The 20,152-nt window shown below is 37.6% G+C and overlaps 1 protein-coding gene across 2 annotated transcripts in view; it reads left to right on the forward strand.

Moving 5' to 3' along the window:
• The first annotated feature begins 17,254 nt into the window (after positions 1-17,254).
• Positions 17,255-20,152, forward strand: part of LOC149794595 (plasminogen-like) — a 91,831-nt gene continuing 88,933 nt past the window's right edge. Inside the window, exons 1-2 of one of the 2 annotated variants that reach the window (XM_089968884.1) lie at positions 17,255-17,366; positions 18,400-18,456. In XM_089968884.1, coding sequence (XP_089825010.1) covers positions 17,330-17,366; positions 18,400-18,456 — 94 coding nt within the window. In that variant the 5' untranslated portion in view covers positions 17,255-17,329. The other variant, XM_089968885.1, reaches the window with a different exon arrangement.

Raw genomic sequence — 20,152 nt, forward strand, 5'->3', positions numbered from 1 at the left:
GGTGGACCTGTGTAGATAAACCCATTCTAACCCAACGAAAAAGACTTCAACGACTTGATTAGAGATCGTGGTCTCACCAAGTCCAATGACAAGATTTTTACGTCTAGGCTCAATCACTGCAACTTCGGGGATGAAAGTGTGCAAGTCGCAAATCAGAGGAAGCCTCACAAAGCTTTTAACAGCTTCTTCACTCATCACGATGGGCTCTGTTTCAGCCGCATTGTGCCCAATCTGTTTGAGTCAATCAGAATCGCCTGTAACCAGAATGTGTGGCGCCTATTCATTGACAGCTCATCCAGGAGCCTCAAAGCCGAGCTGCTCATTAATGGGAACAAGTACCCGTTTCTTCCCCTGGCTTACTGTGTGCACCTCCAAGAGGATTACAACCCTATCCATACCTTGCTGGATGCCTATACGTATGATGAGTACGGCTGGTAGGTCATCGGAAACTTTAAAATGGTGGCATTCCTGACGAGTCTCTAAGGCGGTTTTACCACGATTCCATGCTATCGTTGCCTTTGGGACAATAGGAACACCAGGACGCACTACCATAGGCGGGACTGGCCACAGCGGACCGAGGTCTCTGTGGGGACAAACAACAGCAAGTGGGAGCCACTGGTCGACCCCTGGAAGGTGTTGATGTCACCACTGCACATCAAAATTGGGCCTTATAAAACCATTTCACAGAGCTTTAGATAAGGGGTTGGCAGCCTTCAAGTACCTTCGAGACTTCTTCCCTAAGCTGTCTGAGGCAAAGGTCAAAGCCAGTATCTTGACTGACCACGGATAAAAGAGATACTGTGTGCAATAAATTCCTCAAGAAGTTCGCTGGTAAGGAGAAGGCGGCTTTGAACAGCTTTTGGCGCATTGGTTCAAAGCGATCACAAGGCCTAAAACTACGTGGAGCTGGTTGAGACTCTGGTGAAGAACTACGGCACAGTGGTATGCAGGATGTCACTCTTGATGCTCATCTTGATAAATTGGAGGAGCATATGGTTGTATACTCGGAGGAGCTAGGCGAGCGCTTCCATATATTGGACTTTGAACGCCGCTACCAAGGACAGTATAACGTGAACATGATGGGAGACTACATTTGGGGGCTGATTCTTGAAAGTGATTTACAGTATAATCGTAAACTTTGAAAAACTACTCACTTCTAAATCTTTTGTGGTCATTTTTGTATTACTGTAGTATAACTACACGTTAATTTAGATTCATATGTTGTTTTTTTCTGACTTTTGCAAACGAAAACCACATTTGCCCGTTTTCTCATTAGAAATAGGCAAATTTCAAAATATCACTGTCCTGGTCACAAAAGCAAAGTTTGTGCGGAATAATAGCTGTTTTCTATACTTTTTAGATAAGAAGTTACGAAAAAACACTTACTACGCAGGATTAAAAATTGTGTTACATATTGTTTTTAATACCGGAAATGTACTGGTCGTCCTATAAGAACCGTGACGTCGTCAAGATGGCTTTGTCCAAAATTCTTTCTAATAATTTATAACAGTTCTAGAATAATATTAGAGCCCAAATAATGAGCGCTTTCTCTCACCACTGAATAGTATAAACAAATGCATCTCCTCTAGAAATATTTACGTACAACATACAATACGTTTGCAGACTTACAACAGGGACACAAAAGTGTGAATGACTCCAGAAATCAAAATATAAGTGAATGCTTAATTATCTCCTTATATACCTCGTATGATGCGACTATATTTCACAATAGACCCTATGTGACAACATACACTATTTATTTACGACAACCTACGTATGACCTCACGCAACCAATAGGAATCCACAGAATTATCTGGAAACATCGATATCATATCAGTTACTGATAAAATACGCCATAAGCTTCATTTTAAGTAGTATTATTACGATTATTATTATTAATTGCCAAACGTACGTAAACATCTATAGGTCCGACGTATTTTGTGCATTTAACAGAGGTAAAATACGCACACAATTTATAACAAAAATATTCTATACAGTTTACGACCATGAATACAAATTATGAAAATGAAATAAAGTATTAAACCAGAAGTTACAGAAAATATAGATATACATAACAAAATTTAATCCAATTATGCCAACTGATAAGAAATGAAGGCTGTCGAATCTTGCAGAAAATATTCGTTATGTAAATGGCGCCCTTATATTCTCTTTTTGATGGGATTTTAAAGTAACCTTTGTCTGACATCAATAATCTTGCCTATCAACTATATTATTATATTTCAATCAAAAACACAATTTACTCATTTCTGCTAAAGGTAATTATACTTCAGATTATTTGAATGATAAGATTTACAGAGAGAAGAAACGATAGAAAAAGTATGATTACAATATGTTGTAATGAGGACAGAATAAAATCAATAGAAAGCAGATGAGAAATTATTAAACGCTGCCGAACAATACTGGTTTTGCACAACTAGTATTGCCGGGACAGAGAAAGAGACAACCTTTAGAAAATTGTGGAACACATTTGGAATAAGACTTTACAATGCAAATATCTTATTCAAAATTGAAATACATGCATGTGCCTAGCATTACATGGTAGAACTGATGCAGTATAACGAACCTCCAAACTATACACACTTTCAAAGATGAATTCATTCATAAAAGTGATAAATACATATGTGTTTTGGTGGTGTATGATAGATGAATAAAACCGAGCCTAGATGATAAGAAAAAGAGTTCAGATATAAAGCATGAACGTTTGGACGTGTATTGTGTTAACCATTTGTTGGGGTATCTAGACGATATTGATTTATGGATAGGTTAGATATGCAACATCAATTGCTAGAGAGACAACTGCATATAAACAAATATGTATATATAAATGCGATATCATTTTAGAGTTTGAAACTGCACACATACTGTCACGGAATTGGGTAGGAGTAATATCAATATGTATATGTTGTAAAAAAATGTACTCTGGTTTCGTTGCCGCGTACAGCGTCACCAGAGGGTGGTATATTTTTTTGGCTTAGTTATTTCGAAATCCTGAGCGAAACTCAGACCATGCTGCACGAACAAATGGCTTGCAGAGGGGAAACTAAGTACCTAGCTGCGCATCTGTCACAGCTAGTGTACATATAGTGCAAATTCTCGATAAACAAATCACATTACGCCAAGTCTTGTCAGGACGCTCACCCCTTTACAGGAGCAAATCTCCAGTTGTAGAGCTGCCTAAATGCCATGCCGTGTACATCGTTTGATGTGGAGTCACCAGCTGTAGAGCTGCTTTATACATGCCTGCCATGCCTTGTACATCGTTTGATGTGGAGTCACAGAACTCCGTGGGGGTTACTGTGACGTATGCGCTGTGTTTGGTGACGTTGGATCGGAAGAGGGAACTGGTTTTCTCGGTGCGAGGGACCAGGGCTTCACGACCAACGGGTCTGTGATGTGTGGGGATCCTTCAGCAGACCGAGAGGAGCGGACCATGCGTGGGTGCTTCTCTGACCATTTACTAGAGCGCGTGGAACCGGAGTTAACATCTTGGTCGTCAAATGGGCGCCAAGATAGTTGTAGTGTTCCATGTTATTTCCACAATTGCATTTATGTCATTCATCCCTATTGTTATGTCGTTATATGAACGATCGATACGTTCATCATTTCATCATGTCATTCATCCCTATTGCTATGTCGTTATATGAACGATCGATAGGTTCATCATTTCGTCATGTCATTCATTCCTATTGTTATGTCGTTAAATGAACGATCGATAGGTTCATAATGTTATTCATCCCTATTGCTATGTCGTTATTTGAACGATCGATAGGTTCATCATTCCATTCATTACTATCGTTATATGAACGATCGATAGGTTCATCAATCCATTCATTACTATCGTTGTGTGAACGATCGATAGGTTCATCAATCCATTCATTACTATCGTTGTGTGAACGATCGATAGGTTCATCATTCCATTCAATACTATGGTTATATGAACGATCGATAGGTTCATAATGTCATTCATCCCTATTAAGTTGTTATATGAAAGATCGATACCTTCATAATTACACGAAGTGTTATATCGTTATATGAACGATCGATAGGCGAATAATTACACGTATTGCTATATCGTTATGTGAACGATCGATAGGCGAATAATTACACGTATTGCTATATCGTTATGTGAACGATCGATAGGCGAATAATTTCATTCATTCATATCGTTATATGAAAATATCGTTATATGAACAATCGATAAGTTTATGTTATTAATTCCTATTGCAATGCCGTGGTGTGAACGATCGATAGGTTTATAATGTTGTTAATTCCTATTGCAATGCCGTTGTGTGAACGATCGATAGGTTTATAATGTTCATTCCTATTGCAATGCCGTTGTGTGAACGATTGATAGGTTTCATCATTTCATTCATTCCTATTTCAATATCTGGTTACGATCGATAGGTTCGTAATTTGCACTGCTTTTCAATATCATTTTATGAACGATAGGTTAGTAATTTACAATGCTTTTCTAAACCGTTATTTGAACGATACATGATTAGATTCTTTTCTAAATCGTTATTTGAACGATACATGATTAGATTCTTTTCTGAATCGTTATTTGAACGATACATGATTAGATTCTTTTCTGAATCGTTATTTGAACGATAACTTCAAGACTTTTTATATTGAGGTGTAGGTCACTTTTATTTTGTTGATCAGTGATAGGAATTCACGTTTGTTTTGAAATTCTATTCGTTAAATTAATGTGGAGTTTTGTTTTCTTCGTCGAGTTAATTGTTGATAGTTCCATGTTAGGAACTTTATAATTTTCCTTATCTTTTGAATATAATGGTGTCAGATTTGTTATATTTAAATTGCGTTTATAAATAAACATCTTGTAAACGCAGTTGCTTTTGGTGTCTTCCGTAATCCAGTCCCAACCCGGCTTCATCGTGTGACAAATGGTGTCAGAAGTGGGATCATTGGATTAGGAGGAGCATCATTGGATTAGGAGCATTATTGGATGAGTAGGGACGTTGGTTTGCATAGGTTATGACTCCGGTAAATGTTTTTTTTTTTTAGTTATGTTTCAGATTGTGACCTTCCTAACAAGAGAGAATTCAGGCGGGTGAGTGAAAACCGCACTCGTATTCCGTTTTTTTTTTTTTTTTTTTTTTTTTGCATTTGTTTCTTATACATACATATTGCATATATTTGAAGGAATATAAGGTCGGTTCGCGTAATCTTAAAATTGTAGGTGTTATTATAGTGCACTTAGGATTGGTGTTCTTATCAACAGTATGTATTATGTCGTCACTCCAAAGATCTACTTGGAGTTGAGAAATATTCGGGTATGAGGGCGAGATCCTTAGATTATTCGTTCAGGATGAGCAGTCGATGCTGTCTGTCTTTGTGTCTGAACTTTTAATGTCTGTGATGTGATATGATGGAGCTGATGAGAAAGCCAGTGACTGTACGAGTTTTTTGGGCCACTGTAGAGCTGATGGTGTTTGTGTTGTCAGCTGTGAAACTGTTAGAGGGGAGGTTTTAGCCATGGTGCTGGTTCGGGTGTCGAGTGGTGGTTCTTTGTGACTTGATGTGTACCTAGTGGGCTGCTGTCGGTGGTGACGTTAGGTTCATAGGGAGATTGGGGTTATCTCGTGTAGAGTAACCAGGGCTCCGGAACCAACGGGCTTGCAATGTCCAAGGGATCCATGGGTAGGCTGGGAGGAGCGGGCCATGCGTGGTGGCTCCTTCACCATTCGACAGTGGTGGGACTCAAGGTACTCTGTTAGTGTCATTTTTGACACCAGGTTTTCTCCCACCGTTTGGGTTACATATCATGATCACTACTCGAGCATAAAATACCCACCATCATTGCTATGAAACCAGACATGCCATCATTATAGCTTATAACCATCTAAGCTCACGTCCGTATCGCTATTTGAACGAATGTTTTTTTTCTTTGTTATTGTTAACGTCATTATCGCTATTTGAGCGTACGTTTTTCGTTGAAATTATTAACGTCATTATCGATGTTTGAGCGAAAGTCTGTTACCTGTGTACGAAATTTGTTGAACGGCATGAATAACGTAAATAGTTTCGTCGACGATACTTTCGTAAATACGCATACCTGTGAAGAGCATTTTAGTTTATTAGTCGATCTGTTCGACAGACTCCGCAATGCAAATCTCGTAGCGAGACCCTCCAAGTGTAGTATAGCATATTCTAACTTGGAATGTTTGGGCCATGTAGTAAGTGGGTCAGGGCAAGTAAAGCCACACCCTGGAAAAATTGAAGCGATGAAAGACGCTCCTAGGCCAGAAACCAAGAAGCAGATACGATCGTTTCTTGGGTTGATATGTTTATTTTATTTTTTTTTTATAGGACGTTCGATTCAAATTTCGCCGCAATAGCTAGTCCATTGACGGATTTAACTAGGAAGGGGCAGTCCAATAAAGTTTCTTGGGGTTCATGTCAGGAAAGAGCTTTTAACGCTCTGCTGGGAATATTGCTTAGTGCACCGATCCTAAAGTTGCAAAAATTAAATAAATAGTTCATATTGAGAACTGATGCTTCTGATACGGGATTAGGAGTGATTTTGCTACAAGAGCAAGAGGGTGTAACATTACCCATTTCTTATTCTAGTAGGAAATTGCTGCCTAAGGAGCAAAATTACTCCGTGATCGAAAAGTGTTTGGCACGGGTGTGGGGTATACGAAAATTCCACACGTACCTTTTCGAAAGGGTATTTATCCTTGAAACGGGCCATCAGTTTCTCGTATATTTGATCAGGGCAAAAGTTGCCAGCACAAGACTGATGCGTTGGGCATTGACTCTGCAGCCATATCGTTTCCGGATTGAAGCAATCAGAGGGTCGGAAAACGTAGGGGCCGATTACTTAAGCACAGTCCGATTTTGCATTTATTTTCTACTTTCAAATCTTAAGTAACGTTTAAGTTTTATATTCGACAATTCCGTGGGTTTTTTAAAAGTGTTTACACTTTTTTTTAAAGAGGGAGGTATTGTCACGGAATTGGGTAGGAGTAATATCAATATGCATATGTTGTCAAAAATGTACTCTAGTTTCGTTGCCGCGTACAGCGTCACCAGAGGGTGGTATATTTTTTTGGCTTAGTTATTTCGAAATCCTGAGCGAAAAACTCAGACCATGCTGCACGAACAAATGGCTTGCAGAGGGGAAACTAAGTACCTAGCTGCGCATCTGTCACAGCTAGTGTACATATAGTGCAAATTCTCGATAAACAAATCACATTACGCCAAGTCTTGTCAGGACGCTCACCCCTTTACAGGAGCAAATCTCCAGTTGTAGAGCTGCCTAAATGCCATGCCGTGTATATCGTTTGATGTGGAGTCACCAGCTGTAGAGCTGCTTTATACATGCCTGCCATGCCTTGTACATCGTTTGATGTGGAGTCACAGAACTCCGTGGGGGTTACTGTGACGTATGCGCTGTGTTTGGTGACGTTGGATCGGAAGAGGGAACTGGTTTTCTCGGTGCGAGGGACCAGGGCTTCACGACCAACGGGTCTGTGATGTGTGGGGATCCTTCAGCAGACCGAGAGGAGCGGACCATGCGTGGGTGCTTCTCTGACCATTTACTAGAGCGCGTGGAACCGGAGTTAACATCTTGGTCGTCAAATGGGCGCCAAGATAGTTGTAGTGTTCCATGTTATTTCCACAATTGCATTTATGTCATTCATCCCTATTGTTATGTCGTTATATGAACGATCGATAGGTTCATCATTTCGTCATGTCATTCATTCCTATTGTTATGTCGTTAAATGAACGATCGATAGGTTCATAATGTTATTCATCCCTATTGCTATGTCGTTATTTGAACGATCGATAGGTTCATCAATCCATTCATTACTATCGTTGTGTGAACGATCGATAGGTTCATCAATCCATTCATTACTATCGTTGTGTGAACGATCGATAGGTTCATCATTCCATTCAATACTATGGTTATATGAACGATCGATAGGTTCATAATGTCATTCATCCCTATTAAGTTGTTATATGAAAGATCGATACCTTCATAATTACACGAAGTGTTATATCGTTATATGAACGATCGATAGGCGAGTAATTACACGTATTGCTATATCGTTATGTGAACGATCGATAGGCGAGTAATTGCACATATTGCTATATCGTTATGTGAACGATCGATAGGCGAGTAATTGCACATATTGCTATATCGTTATGTGAACGATCGATAGGCTAGTAATTGCACGCATTGCTGTATCGTTATGTGAACGATCGATAGGCGAGTAATTACACGTATTGCTATATCGTTATGTGAACGATCGATAGGCGAATAATTACACATATTGTTGTATCGTTATATGAACGATCGATAGGCGAATAATTACACGTATTACTATATCGTTATGTAAACGATCGATAGGCGAATAATTACACGTATTGCTATATCGTTATGTGAACGATCGATAGGCGAATAATTTCATTCATTCATATCGTTATATGCAAATATCGTTATATGAACAATCGATAGGTTTATGTTATTAATTCCTATTGCAATGCCGTGGTGTGAACGATCGATAGGTTTATAATGTTGTTAATTCCTATTGCAATGCCGTTGTGTGAACGATCGATAGGTTTATAATGTTCATTCCTATTGCAATGCCGTTGTGTGAACGATTGATAGGTTTCATCATTTCATTCATTCCTATTTTCAATATCTGGTTACGATCGATAGGTTCGTAATTTGCACTGCTTTTCAATATCGTTTTATGAACGATAGGTTAGTAATTTACAATGCTTTTCTAAACCGTTATTTGAACGATACATGATTAGATTCTTTTCTAAATCGTTGTTTGAACGATACATGATTAGATTCTTTTCTAAATCGTTATTTGAACGATACATGATTAGATTCTTTTCTGAATCGTTATTTGAACGATACATAATTATATTCTTTTCTGAATCGTTATTTGAACGATACATAATTACATTCTTTTCTGAATATAATGGTGTCAGATTTGTTATATTTAAATTGCGTTTATAAATAAACATCTTGTAAACGCAGTTGCTTTTGGTGTCTTCACTAATCCAGTCCCAACCCGGCTTCATCTTGTGACACATACATTCGTTTTGTTAACTTGCATATATAACCTAAGAAATGATGTGGACTTTAAATCGATGTGTACATTGAATGAGAGGTTTAAACCAATGCATGAGTTGCTTCTTACTTAACGACTAAAATGAATCTGAAACAAAGCTTTACGTGTTAAAATAATTGCATGTGTAATATCTAGAGGCGAAAACTACTTACGGATTGAACAAAACAAAAACACAGAAGAATTGTACAGTAGTTTTGTGAAATAAAATCCAGAAGAAATATGCAATTTTATTGCTGATTAATATAGTAAAACAGCATTGCTATGTCTTGAGCGGAATGTCATCTGTACGACAACGTCTTTATTATCATTTGCAACAGCATCCAGAGTAAACACTGGATGATCGATATGCGACATTCTCACATTTACACGAAGCAGTTACCGGCTGCAGTTGCTTGATGCAGATCACACTGATGGCTAAATAGTTAAAAATGCACAAACAATAGAAGCCTAACAAGAATAACTTCCGCGTTCGCTGAAAACTTAGCAACGGCACTTTTAGACTGGAAAAATAGCACGGTGTGTTTCAAATAAACTCAATACATTATAATATTTGGAGTACATAATTTTGGTTAAACTATTTTTTCTCTAAATTTAATAAAGACTGAATACAATTTTTTTTTATTGATTACTCGTTCTCACATGTACAACATTTCTGTACAAAACGGCTTATTAGAACAAGTGGTTACTTACGGATGAAAATGGAGACTGATGTATGCTGACATAAAACTGGATAAGTGGTTAGAGGTGCTGGTACATGTCGATCAAAAATCCAATACTTTTTTTCCAGTAGATCTCAGTGCCAAACATGACCATGTACAAGTTCAAGTAAGTAACATAGCTACGCTAACTTTTAGTGGCAAACATTGTGAAATATCAGCATGTATAGTCGTTCAAGTGTATGATTCTTTAGACAAACATGTATTCAGTCAGGACACAAACGATGCAAGCTATGGTGTATCATCGCATAGAAAGTGCAATCAGTGTTGCACTTGCTTCCTAGCTTTGAGAAAACATTGAACAGCTTTATTCGCTAGATCATGATGCAGAAATTGAAACCATCCTCTCCAATGCAATGGCAGCTAACCAGGGTTGTCCTGGGCAGATATTAGACCAGTGGTGATAACTCCAGCGTACTGCCACTGACTTACCGTAGACAGATTGTATTGATTGTCTGATTAAATTAAAGAAAGGATACTTTTAGTTCGCTCAGAATTTTAATACAAAATGTTTATATGTCCGTAAGGTATATTTTATGTTATCAACTTAAGGGACCTTATACTTACACAAAGCATCATTGCTTATTATATATATATATATATATATATATATATATATATATATATATATATATATATATATATATATATATATATATATATATGTCTATAGTGAAATAGAATTTGTCAGTTGGACAATATTTAACATCAGTACTAGATGATTAATCATCTCATATGATTACACTGGATACCTTCTTACCATCAATGCCGCGACTAATGACTTGAGAATAGTGTCCAAAAATTTTGAACCCGTCAAAACTCATTTGGTGCTTCTACAATTGTACTAAATAGTGGGGGTAATGAATCTATGTCTTAATATAAAAGCTTCAGAAATTTCCCGATGAAGAAATAAAGAACAATTCGTGAAAATCTGTATCAGGATGCTAGTCTATATATATATATATATATATATATATATATATATATATATATATATATATATATATATATATATATATATATATATATATAGAATAAGGTATCAACGAAAAAGACTCAGTAGCTTGAGCTCTCGAAGTAAAATCGTGCAGTATGTTCAGAGTCCCCAGTCATAGATTCATTGCATGTCTTTCTAACAAGAATCCAATTCGCACCAGTGGCTTTTGATTTTACCATTTAACTCCGTAAAAACCAATTTAGGCCATCAAGCGACTATGAATGTATCACATGCCTTAAAGTAGTATTTTAAAGGGTAATCTTTCTAATTGGCCGGTCTGTAAATAGCGGCCAGCTTGGAGTTTTCATGGTCCACTGATGATATTCTTATATTTAAATGCGAGACGCTGTTTGTACCATTGATTAATACGTGGTTGGCTCCAGCGTTGGAAGAAAATTAATTTCATCAGAATATTTCGCCGACTACATGAGTACCTATTACGACCATACCAACATCCTCAAGCATTTCCTCTATAATGACTCTGGTTGTATCTTGAAATTTCTCTATCGGGACTTTTTTTAATGTCATTAGCGTGTTTGGCTATCTTACAAAATGGGCACAGTTTCACATATTCTCTCATCAGCGCTGTTAAATGTTTCACGATTTCTTTCCTGACGTTCTTAATACCTTCAAGGCATACAGTGGTCTACTTGGACTGGGCTGCTGGTTTAGTCAGCGGTGCAAACGTATATTTGAAGCCGCCTGTTAGTGGTCCAACTGAAGCATAGCCTCGACAAGTTCGCGACTAGCCAAGTAGTCAGGGAAAAGTTCCAACTGATGTCAGGCAGCTTTGCAGCCTCGTTTCCCATAGTTAGCAATAACACAGCTAGCAGATTTGGTCATAGTTTATGTCTCATTGCTTGTTAAATTGCTTTATTAGAGACATTCGTATCCAGGCCTGTGCTATACATTCCACCAGGGGTAATACCGCTCGAATTGATCGTGAGGAAGCTATTCTGGTCCTGGGTGACCCGCTCAAACATATTTTGAAACTCATCTCATCAGTCATTGGTCGCACCCCATGTTCAATATTTGCTAGGCCATGCGCGTCAGTGTCACAGATATCATCGATATGTTACGGTTGTCACTAATAATTTATTCACATGCGAGTGCCGTTATAGTACATAGATCACGTCTGCGTCTTTTATGTCGACTTCGAGAATATATTCTAGCAGGGTTCTATTGCGTGTAAAATAGCACAAAATAATACACGACAAGATTATTCGCGCTTGGGGAAATGTTTGTCAATGGCGGTTGTTTTGTTAATCGTGGGGACGATATCAATTGCTGAACAACTTTCATGCAAAAGAATGAAGTGCTCCTGTTAACAGTTCTGAATACATCGTAACACGGTGCAGTCATATACAAATGTTCCCACGTTAAACATCTCGTTATCCAATCTAGCAGCACCTGAGATTTGTCTGATCTGGCCAGGAGAATAATCAGCGTTGGGACTGAGTTTGGAAGCATGTCTTCGTGCTTGGGTGGTATGGGTTTTGCCTGCACAGAGACAACAATGACGGTAAAAGTCAGACCTATTCAAATCGGAGCTTTTCTCTTTTGTGATGCTTTTACGAAAATTATTTGTTCTATCTCTTAATCATGTCTTCGATTTGTGTGTGTGATATCACATGAAAACACGATTTCAACATGTAATGGCAGAGTCTCGATCACTGGAAATTGAGTTCAACCTGGAGGTAAGAAGTTCACGTTTATTCCAAAAGTCTGCGGTGATATCGCTGCAGCGTTAAAAAAATCTACCCGGGATAATGTGTAGTAAAATATCAACTGAAAAACATATCTCTAGATACAGCCTGGAACACCACTGGATATCCGATTTGATTTTAACAATCGAACGAAGCCCCGATAAGAACCTCTAAAGCGTGTCGATGCTGCATCTTACAAACATATTACACGAGTCCAAATCATCAGTTGATAACCATGCGAGTCAACGTGGGGATATATGTATATATCCATGACTTGAACGTGAATAGTCCTTAATTCAGAGAAAGAAATCTCTGCATCTCTGTGAAGAAACGGAAAGAAGGTATGAAAACTAAGATTGCTCTTGGCAGTCGCTAGCACGCCACAACATTTATAAATTGGAGGTAAAACTGTAAACTGAAATATAATAAACGCGAGTAAGAACAGCGTAGCTTTATTGGTTGGAACGTACTATAGTATGCTATCGCATTGGAAAGGCAAAGTTTCCGTTGAAAACGTCACGAGATTGCTCGAGAATGTTTGGCCAAACAAGCGTTCTGGCAGATTTAGCTACCCGAGACAAAGCCGCTTTTCGGTGGATGGTTGGATGTAAGGACTACCAACGAAGTACATCTGGATGTGTTGTTGCTTCTCCGCTTGATCGTGTACAAAAGCAAGAACTATTTCACATGTCAGCAGCAGATACAAAGAAGGGAACGGTTAACGTACAAAGATTCAGCGATAGTCGAACATGCACTTCGATTTATCATGTACTCTGACAATGAGAATGGGGTTTGTGTTAGACATATGATAATGTATCGTGATTAATTTAACGATATGGCTGCAGAACGATTATTCATACATCATTACAAGCAAGAATTGTTGATGTTTCGTACACGGAGTGGTCACACACTAGAAGAGACCGCTATGATGGCTTAGTGGTTAGAGCGTCCGCCTCAGATGCGGGAGGTCGCGGATTCGAACCCTGGCAGAGTCATATAGAAGACTTATAAAAATGATACTAACAGCTGCCTTGCTAGGCCGTCAGCATTAGGAGGTTAGTGTTAGGCTGGTCGGTCTGGTGTCAGGATAATGTGACTATGTGGGACATGATGCTACATGGCTGCAGCATGATGACCCAGTGCTAGACATCTCTATAAACTGTGACAATGCAGACATCGTAGGGATATGACTGAAATTTGTTTAACGCTACGTTAAAAATGACCGTCACACTCACACTCAGTCATAGATGCACAAAGTACGTTAAAACACACTGAAGCAAATGTACAGAAGACTGTCACCGTTACCAAGGATACCATTCCTTAACCAACGCTGTTGGACCCATACATGAGCAATTTATTTCAGTTTATGTGTGGGCGGGCATCATCTTGCTACTGACTCAGTATGGTCTGTCGAAGCATACACTATCTTGGGCCAGATTGACATTCCGGGGCAGCCAACACGCTATCATTAAGCATCCTCTGGCGAACGAGATGCAAACCAACAATCAGAACACTGTTGTTCGAGTAGAATTACAAAATATTCCCGCTCATCGGAACTACCTCTGAGATTTGAACCCTTATGTTGCTTCTCAGTTTTATGATACCCGTAGATATACGTGGAGAATTCGTCGTGGAACAGCCATTGATTGGTATCAAGCGGTGACAAACTTGTCTTTGGTGCAGCGATACCCCTTCATTCGTTGTTTCCTGGCTTGATCAGATTCGTTGCGCGTTGCTCACGTAATCGTTTGACATACATGGCGTGGTTTAGATCGTTTTTGACTAGAAGTCAAGTAACTTCTTTTGCCTTTATGGTCTTCCAGATTTAGTGATGATTAAATATATTTTGTAGCTCAGACACCCCTATTTTTCAAATGGTTTGCCCGCAGATTCGTCTTCGAACATATCAGCTTATCTGTTGCTGTTGCTAAACAGATAATGCTATTTTGGATACTCATTTTGTCAAATTCGTCCACAAAATATAGTATATCCATGTCCGCATACATGCCTTCAATAGTACTATGCATTAGGAGGGAGTCCACATCCATATAAAACATCTTGATATTACAGTTCGGAGGCTTGATCGTGTCATGGTAGAACTCGAACCTGAGATAATTTGACAAGTCGGATACTGACACACTGACACACCAACATAGATCGAATGTCTCGATCCCTGGTAGATTAGTTTCAGCGAATTTGTTACAATCACTTATGTACTCGTATGGATATAATCCCGAATGCGGGTGCAGGATGAACTGCTCATGGATCAGTAGAGGAGGAACAACCGTATCGACGAGTGATTGTCAAGCGATAGTTCCAATTCGCTATAGGTTGCTGTACTGACAAGATTGTCCCGGTGGAAGTTTAGAAGTTATAACGTGTCAATATATTGTAACTGACCGAGCCTAAAATTCATGCATTTTACTATCCTGTTTTTGAAAGATAGATGATGTCGCCACTACTTCCATTATTAAGTTGTCATGATACACATGTAGTTAATGAAGCATAAAGTGAATTCTTGTTTTATTTCAATGAAATTGTAGCGATAGCCTTCTTGCGTTGCATGAGATTTCTCTCTACATGAGTAATGTGCGAGTGGTTACGAACTTTGGAGCTAACAAACCTCTTTGTCCCAAGCTAACATATTCAGGGCGATGACAATGATACGTCCTTCAGATTTTGTGTATAAGGTGTCAGAAGCCTGTACAGTAAATTGAATTTAGCCAGCTTTCTTTGGTCCAACTGTTATTTATATTTACAAGGCTGATCTTTATTATCGCTGGCGGGATGCATCACTATTACGACTACCCATTCCAAACATCGGTTACCTTCATTCATAGCATACTTTGGTTTGCAATATAACTCGATCCATATGTAAGGTCTGTCTGGATTTACTCTAGACTATGTTCAAACTTCTCAAGGACCTTTGCGTAACAGTTGTCAATTTTATGGTTAATGATCTCAGCGTCGTTCTGGTTCAAGATTACATAGGTACAACGATAATGTCATAGATGCTGAAAAACCATCTTTGATTGCATGAACAAACATGGTACATTCATATTGGGAATAATATCGAAATTGAATCCGGACATCGGCGCTGAACAAGTTGTAAACATCCATACTTATTTTATATCCGGTTGGAATGGTAGCCCGATAACCTTGAAGATAACACGAGCCTTTGTTTAACTTGAATTTCAGAACGTTGGTTGTTTGAGGAGCGCAATAGCCATTCGACAATAATGCGTGCGATACGGCAAGTGTCCCGATCACGGCCCAGTTTGGCATGTGAAGAAAAGTTGCTTATTAATCGTGGCACTGTTGCAGGAATCTCATTTACACCCAGATGTGTTTCAACTGAAAAACCTGATAAGTTAGTAGTAGTTTTCTATTACGCTCGTGTGTGGACTGGTTCAGTTACTGTGGTGTCTACTTTGCCGTTAAAACTGGCTGTGATTCATCCAGTCCAAATTATCACATAGACTTCAAGCCCATTTACATTTGTGATTCCAAGTTAAAGTCGTGGTATATCGAAATCTTTGATTTGTGTCAGTAAAGAGACGTATAGCCCCATAATGATACTACTTGCGAAACTTGATATGAATTTATGGAAGAAGAAACTATTCTTCTTTTTATCGTATTTTAACATTTCTTTATTTTGCTTGATGACTTTTTAATAATTTCTCTGGATTTGTTTTACATAATTCATCAGGAATCCTTTGTATTCTGGTCAGTGTTTTACAAATGTCTTAAATCCTTATCCACATTTATATGCTAAATATTAATCTAACATGCCCGTTTAGTAATAATTGTATCTGCATATAATTTCTATATCCCATGGATCTGGTTTGCATTTTGTACATGACCGGTGCGTGCCTTGCTTGTTGTTTGTATGTAATGTGTATTCGAGTGTTGCTAATGTGATTGATATACGTAGTATATTATTTATATGTGTGTGTGTGTGTGTGTGTGTGTGTGTGTAACAGAGGGTTGAGTGTTATGCATGCAAATATATAATTACGTTAAAGCTAAGTTTTACTGTCTTATTTTTAAGTGGAACTACCCGATGAATATAGTGTAACCAAATCATAATCGAATACAATTTTAGTTACCAGGCTGGTACGGATATTTATTGTACCGCTTTGCTTCAGCGTTAGTATTCGTATGCAAAAGGACCGCTCCGGTAGCCTAGTGGTTAGAGCGTCCGCCTCCGATGCGGGAGGTCGTGGGTTCGATCCCCGGCCCAGTCATACCAAAGACTTACAAATATGGTGCTAACAGCGGCCTCGCTTGGCGCTCAGCATTAAGAGGTTAGTGTTAGGACTGGTTGGCCTGGTGTTAGGATAATGTGACAGGACGGGCATCATGCTACATGTTTGCGGCATGATGCCCCAGTGCTAGACATCTCTAAAAACTGCCACACTGCAGATTTCGTAGCTATATGACTGAAATATTGTTAAAGCTACGTTAAAAATCCAAATCACAACACGTATGCAAATGGTACCAAGTTGGTGCAACATTTTCCTTTTATTGAACACCAATACAAATTTACCAAAACGATTATAATTTCAAATGACATGTAACATTTTTAGCAAGAACTCTTAAATACAGATATAGTATATAATGATAAATAGAAGGAAAAAGAAAATTCCAAATCACGAAGTGTCATGTTCATTCAACCTAACGATAGCAATCGCTTCTTATCGTTCAAAACGTGACAGTACTATTCAGCTGTGATCTAGATCTAATGTCAATCCATTGAAGCCATTTTACTTGGTGATGGGAAAAGAGATTAAGCACAGTTTTAACCAGATATGTACGTATGCATCATGCATTTATGTATAAGTTTGGTAATTTAAGATACAGAAACAAATTTAGCTCATATATTGTCGAGGCAGTTGGGATAAAGGGCCTTACTCAAAACACAACACCATTGCTGGCAAAGGTGGACCGATGGTAAGATTCGAACCCGTATCTTTCGCAAGCCCAGCAGGCTAACTATTATGCCGCCACGGTGCGTGCATGTATGTATGTATGTATGTATGTATGTATGTGTGTATGTATGTATGTATCAATGTATCAATGTGTGTATGTGATTGTTTATGCATCTTTCATTGCATATATATGCGACAGTATGCATGCATGTTGCTATCGACAATATTTTTTCTGAATAGTGCTTAAGTTAGAATTTGTCAATTACATATACAGTTAATGATTTTTTTTAATCACAGGGTCAACAGGACTGTGTACATATCATGTGTTTTCATACATTGTACCTTTAGATATGGCCGTCCATGCAGATCTTTTTTGCACTCAAAAACCCCAAACTGATATTTGTTCAAGAGGGCATAAATAATGGTTTTTACAGAGAGAGCTGTAAATTCGGGTCTATGACTACAGGTGTACTTGTGGGTAAAATATGATTGATACAAAGTAATTCATAAATAATTTGAATCTACGACCAATCTTTGAATCTTAGAGTGTTATCAAAAGTAATTTTAACCACTAGAAACGAATTTTTATTCATGAAAAAGAAGATCAAAATTTGAAAATGAATAGACACGAGTACAGTATCATTCAAGTTTATGACACGCAAACATTACATCTATTAGACGGCCGGCTAAGTCCACTTCTAAGGAGTGAGAGCAAGTCTTTCTTATTTGTATGAAAATAAGGAATAAATAATTCAATATTTTATGTAATCACAAGTGCCGCGCAGATTGTAAACAATTGGCATATGTATGAAGCTACTGCATACTGCCAGAAACATCAAAAGACAACTTTATTATATTTAGGTATTGCGTCAGAAAGTTGTGCATTCTAAACAATAACTATTATTTCCTTTTCAGTCGAAATGTTCATTCTGCTGTTATTGGCTGTGACTGGGCGGGTCGTAATATGCCAAGGTACTTTGATTAATCCACTCAGAAAAAACAGTTTCATTTAAGTCTTACTTTTTATACACTCGAAAGTTTAAATCATCATGGATATGTATTGATCCCTTATATGAATCACATGCAAACAAGCCCGTTATTTATACCTTGAAGACAAATGAAAACCAAACAAATCCATACTTAAATAAAAGTTAAAAGTACACACACGTTTCCTGGATAAGGTATTGACATAAAAATTGAGACTGTTCATATTAAATATGGCATAATGCTCTTTTAATGAGCAGTAGGTACATTTTGTACATTGTCTTGTTAAAAGATATAGATGATTCGTATTTTTTGTTATTGATTTAAGTGTCCATGAAATCAAACATATCTAATTGGTATATAAAATATTTGTGTTATATACGCTTGAACAAAACGCATTCCGCAGAGTAAAAAATTAATTAACAGGCTTGGTTGTTTTAAGACTACTTCACTTTATAGATTACGTATTAAGTAACCCACTGTTTTGTAATTATCTGTCTATTCTAGATTACCTCTTCCAAATCAAGGTGTATTTATGCTTTAGTTGTACTAACTTAGTATATTTGGTGGCATCTACGCTAGACATTTTAAGTCAAAGGGTTAGCCACAATGACAGACAGATGCCAGCAAGTACCATCTTTATTGCAAAAGACAACGAAAAATAAAATAAACCTTCTATTTTAAAAGTCTTCAATAAATTCTTTTTCAGTGTCCTCTCTTATAATTGAATGTGTTATATACATATTTTTGTTGGAGCATCAGTATTTAGACGTACTTTATGTTGTGGTTAGAAATTATTTGAGAGGAAACATTTCTTTAGATTATTCATTAGAATTACGAATGTGGTCTAAACTTTTATTTTGAAGCTAGTGTAAATTATTCAAAAAAACTTCTAGACAGTGCCATTTTGATACATCAAGATGGATGGCGGACAAGTGGATTGGAGGATATAATATTCATTCGGAACGTTAGATTCTTTCGGACCTGAATGGAAATTTAATAATTATTTTTTATTCAATCAATAATACTATTCGTTTCTCTTAAAATTTTATTTTATAACACTTACAATTTAATTATTTGCTACGTCTTACAAAACTTGTTTGTTTTGCTTCTTGTTGTTACTTAGTTTGAGACCATACAGCCGTAGCAATTGCCAGTTTAGAAGACTGTGTTCCTATATAGTATGCATTTAAGAGACTTTAGTCTTTAACATGGTAACCAGATATTAGCAACAGGGGATGATCTTATCATAATTATAGAATATATAAAAAATGCATTCAGGAAATATGATATAATATTTGAAGTTAGTAAATCGATATTAGTATTTATATCACACTCTACATCTGAAAGAAATCAAACTCTAGAGTTTTCACATAAACATTATATTTTGATATCTATCCATATCACATGGCTGACCCAGCCAATATAATTCATTTGCATGGCAAGGATCTAGGTCAAACAGGGACAACATGTACCCCAGATTTGTCCCAAAACAGTGAAAATCGCTTTGGAACCGAAGGAGGGGGTTATTAACATTATGTTATAATAACTATAAATGCAGTTTTGAAAGGGACATCCAAATATTCTTGAAAATGTTGCTTGCTTCTAGGAATAACAGATTAACTATCAGGCAATTAGTCCTTATTGGAAAGTATGTCACCTCTTTTTGCATTACTTCTCTTTC

The sequence above is a fragment of the Sinohyriopsis cumingii genome, chromosome 8 (assembly GCF_028554795.1).
Source record: "Sinohyriopsis cumingii isolate HCF-2022 chromosome 8, ASM2855479v2, whole genome shotgun sequence".
In the NCBI taxonomy this organism is placed as follows: Eukaryota; Metazoa; Mollusca; class Bivalvia; order Unionida; family Unionidae; genus Sinohyriopsis; species Sinohyriopsis cumingii.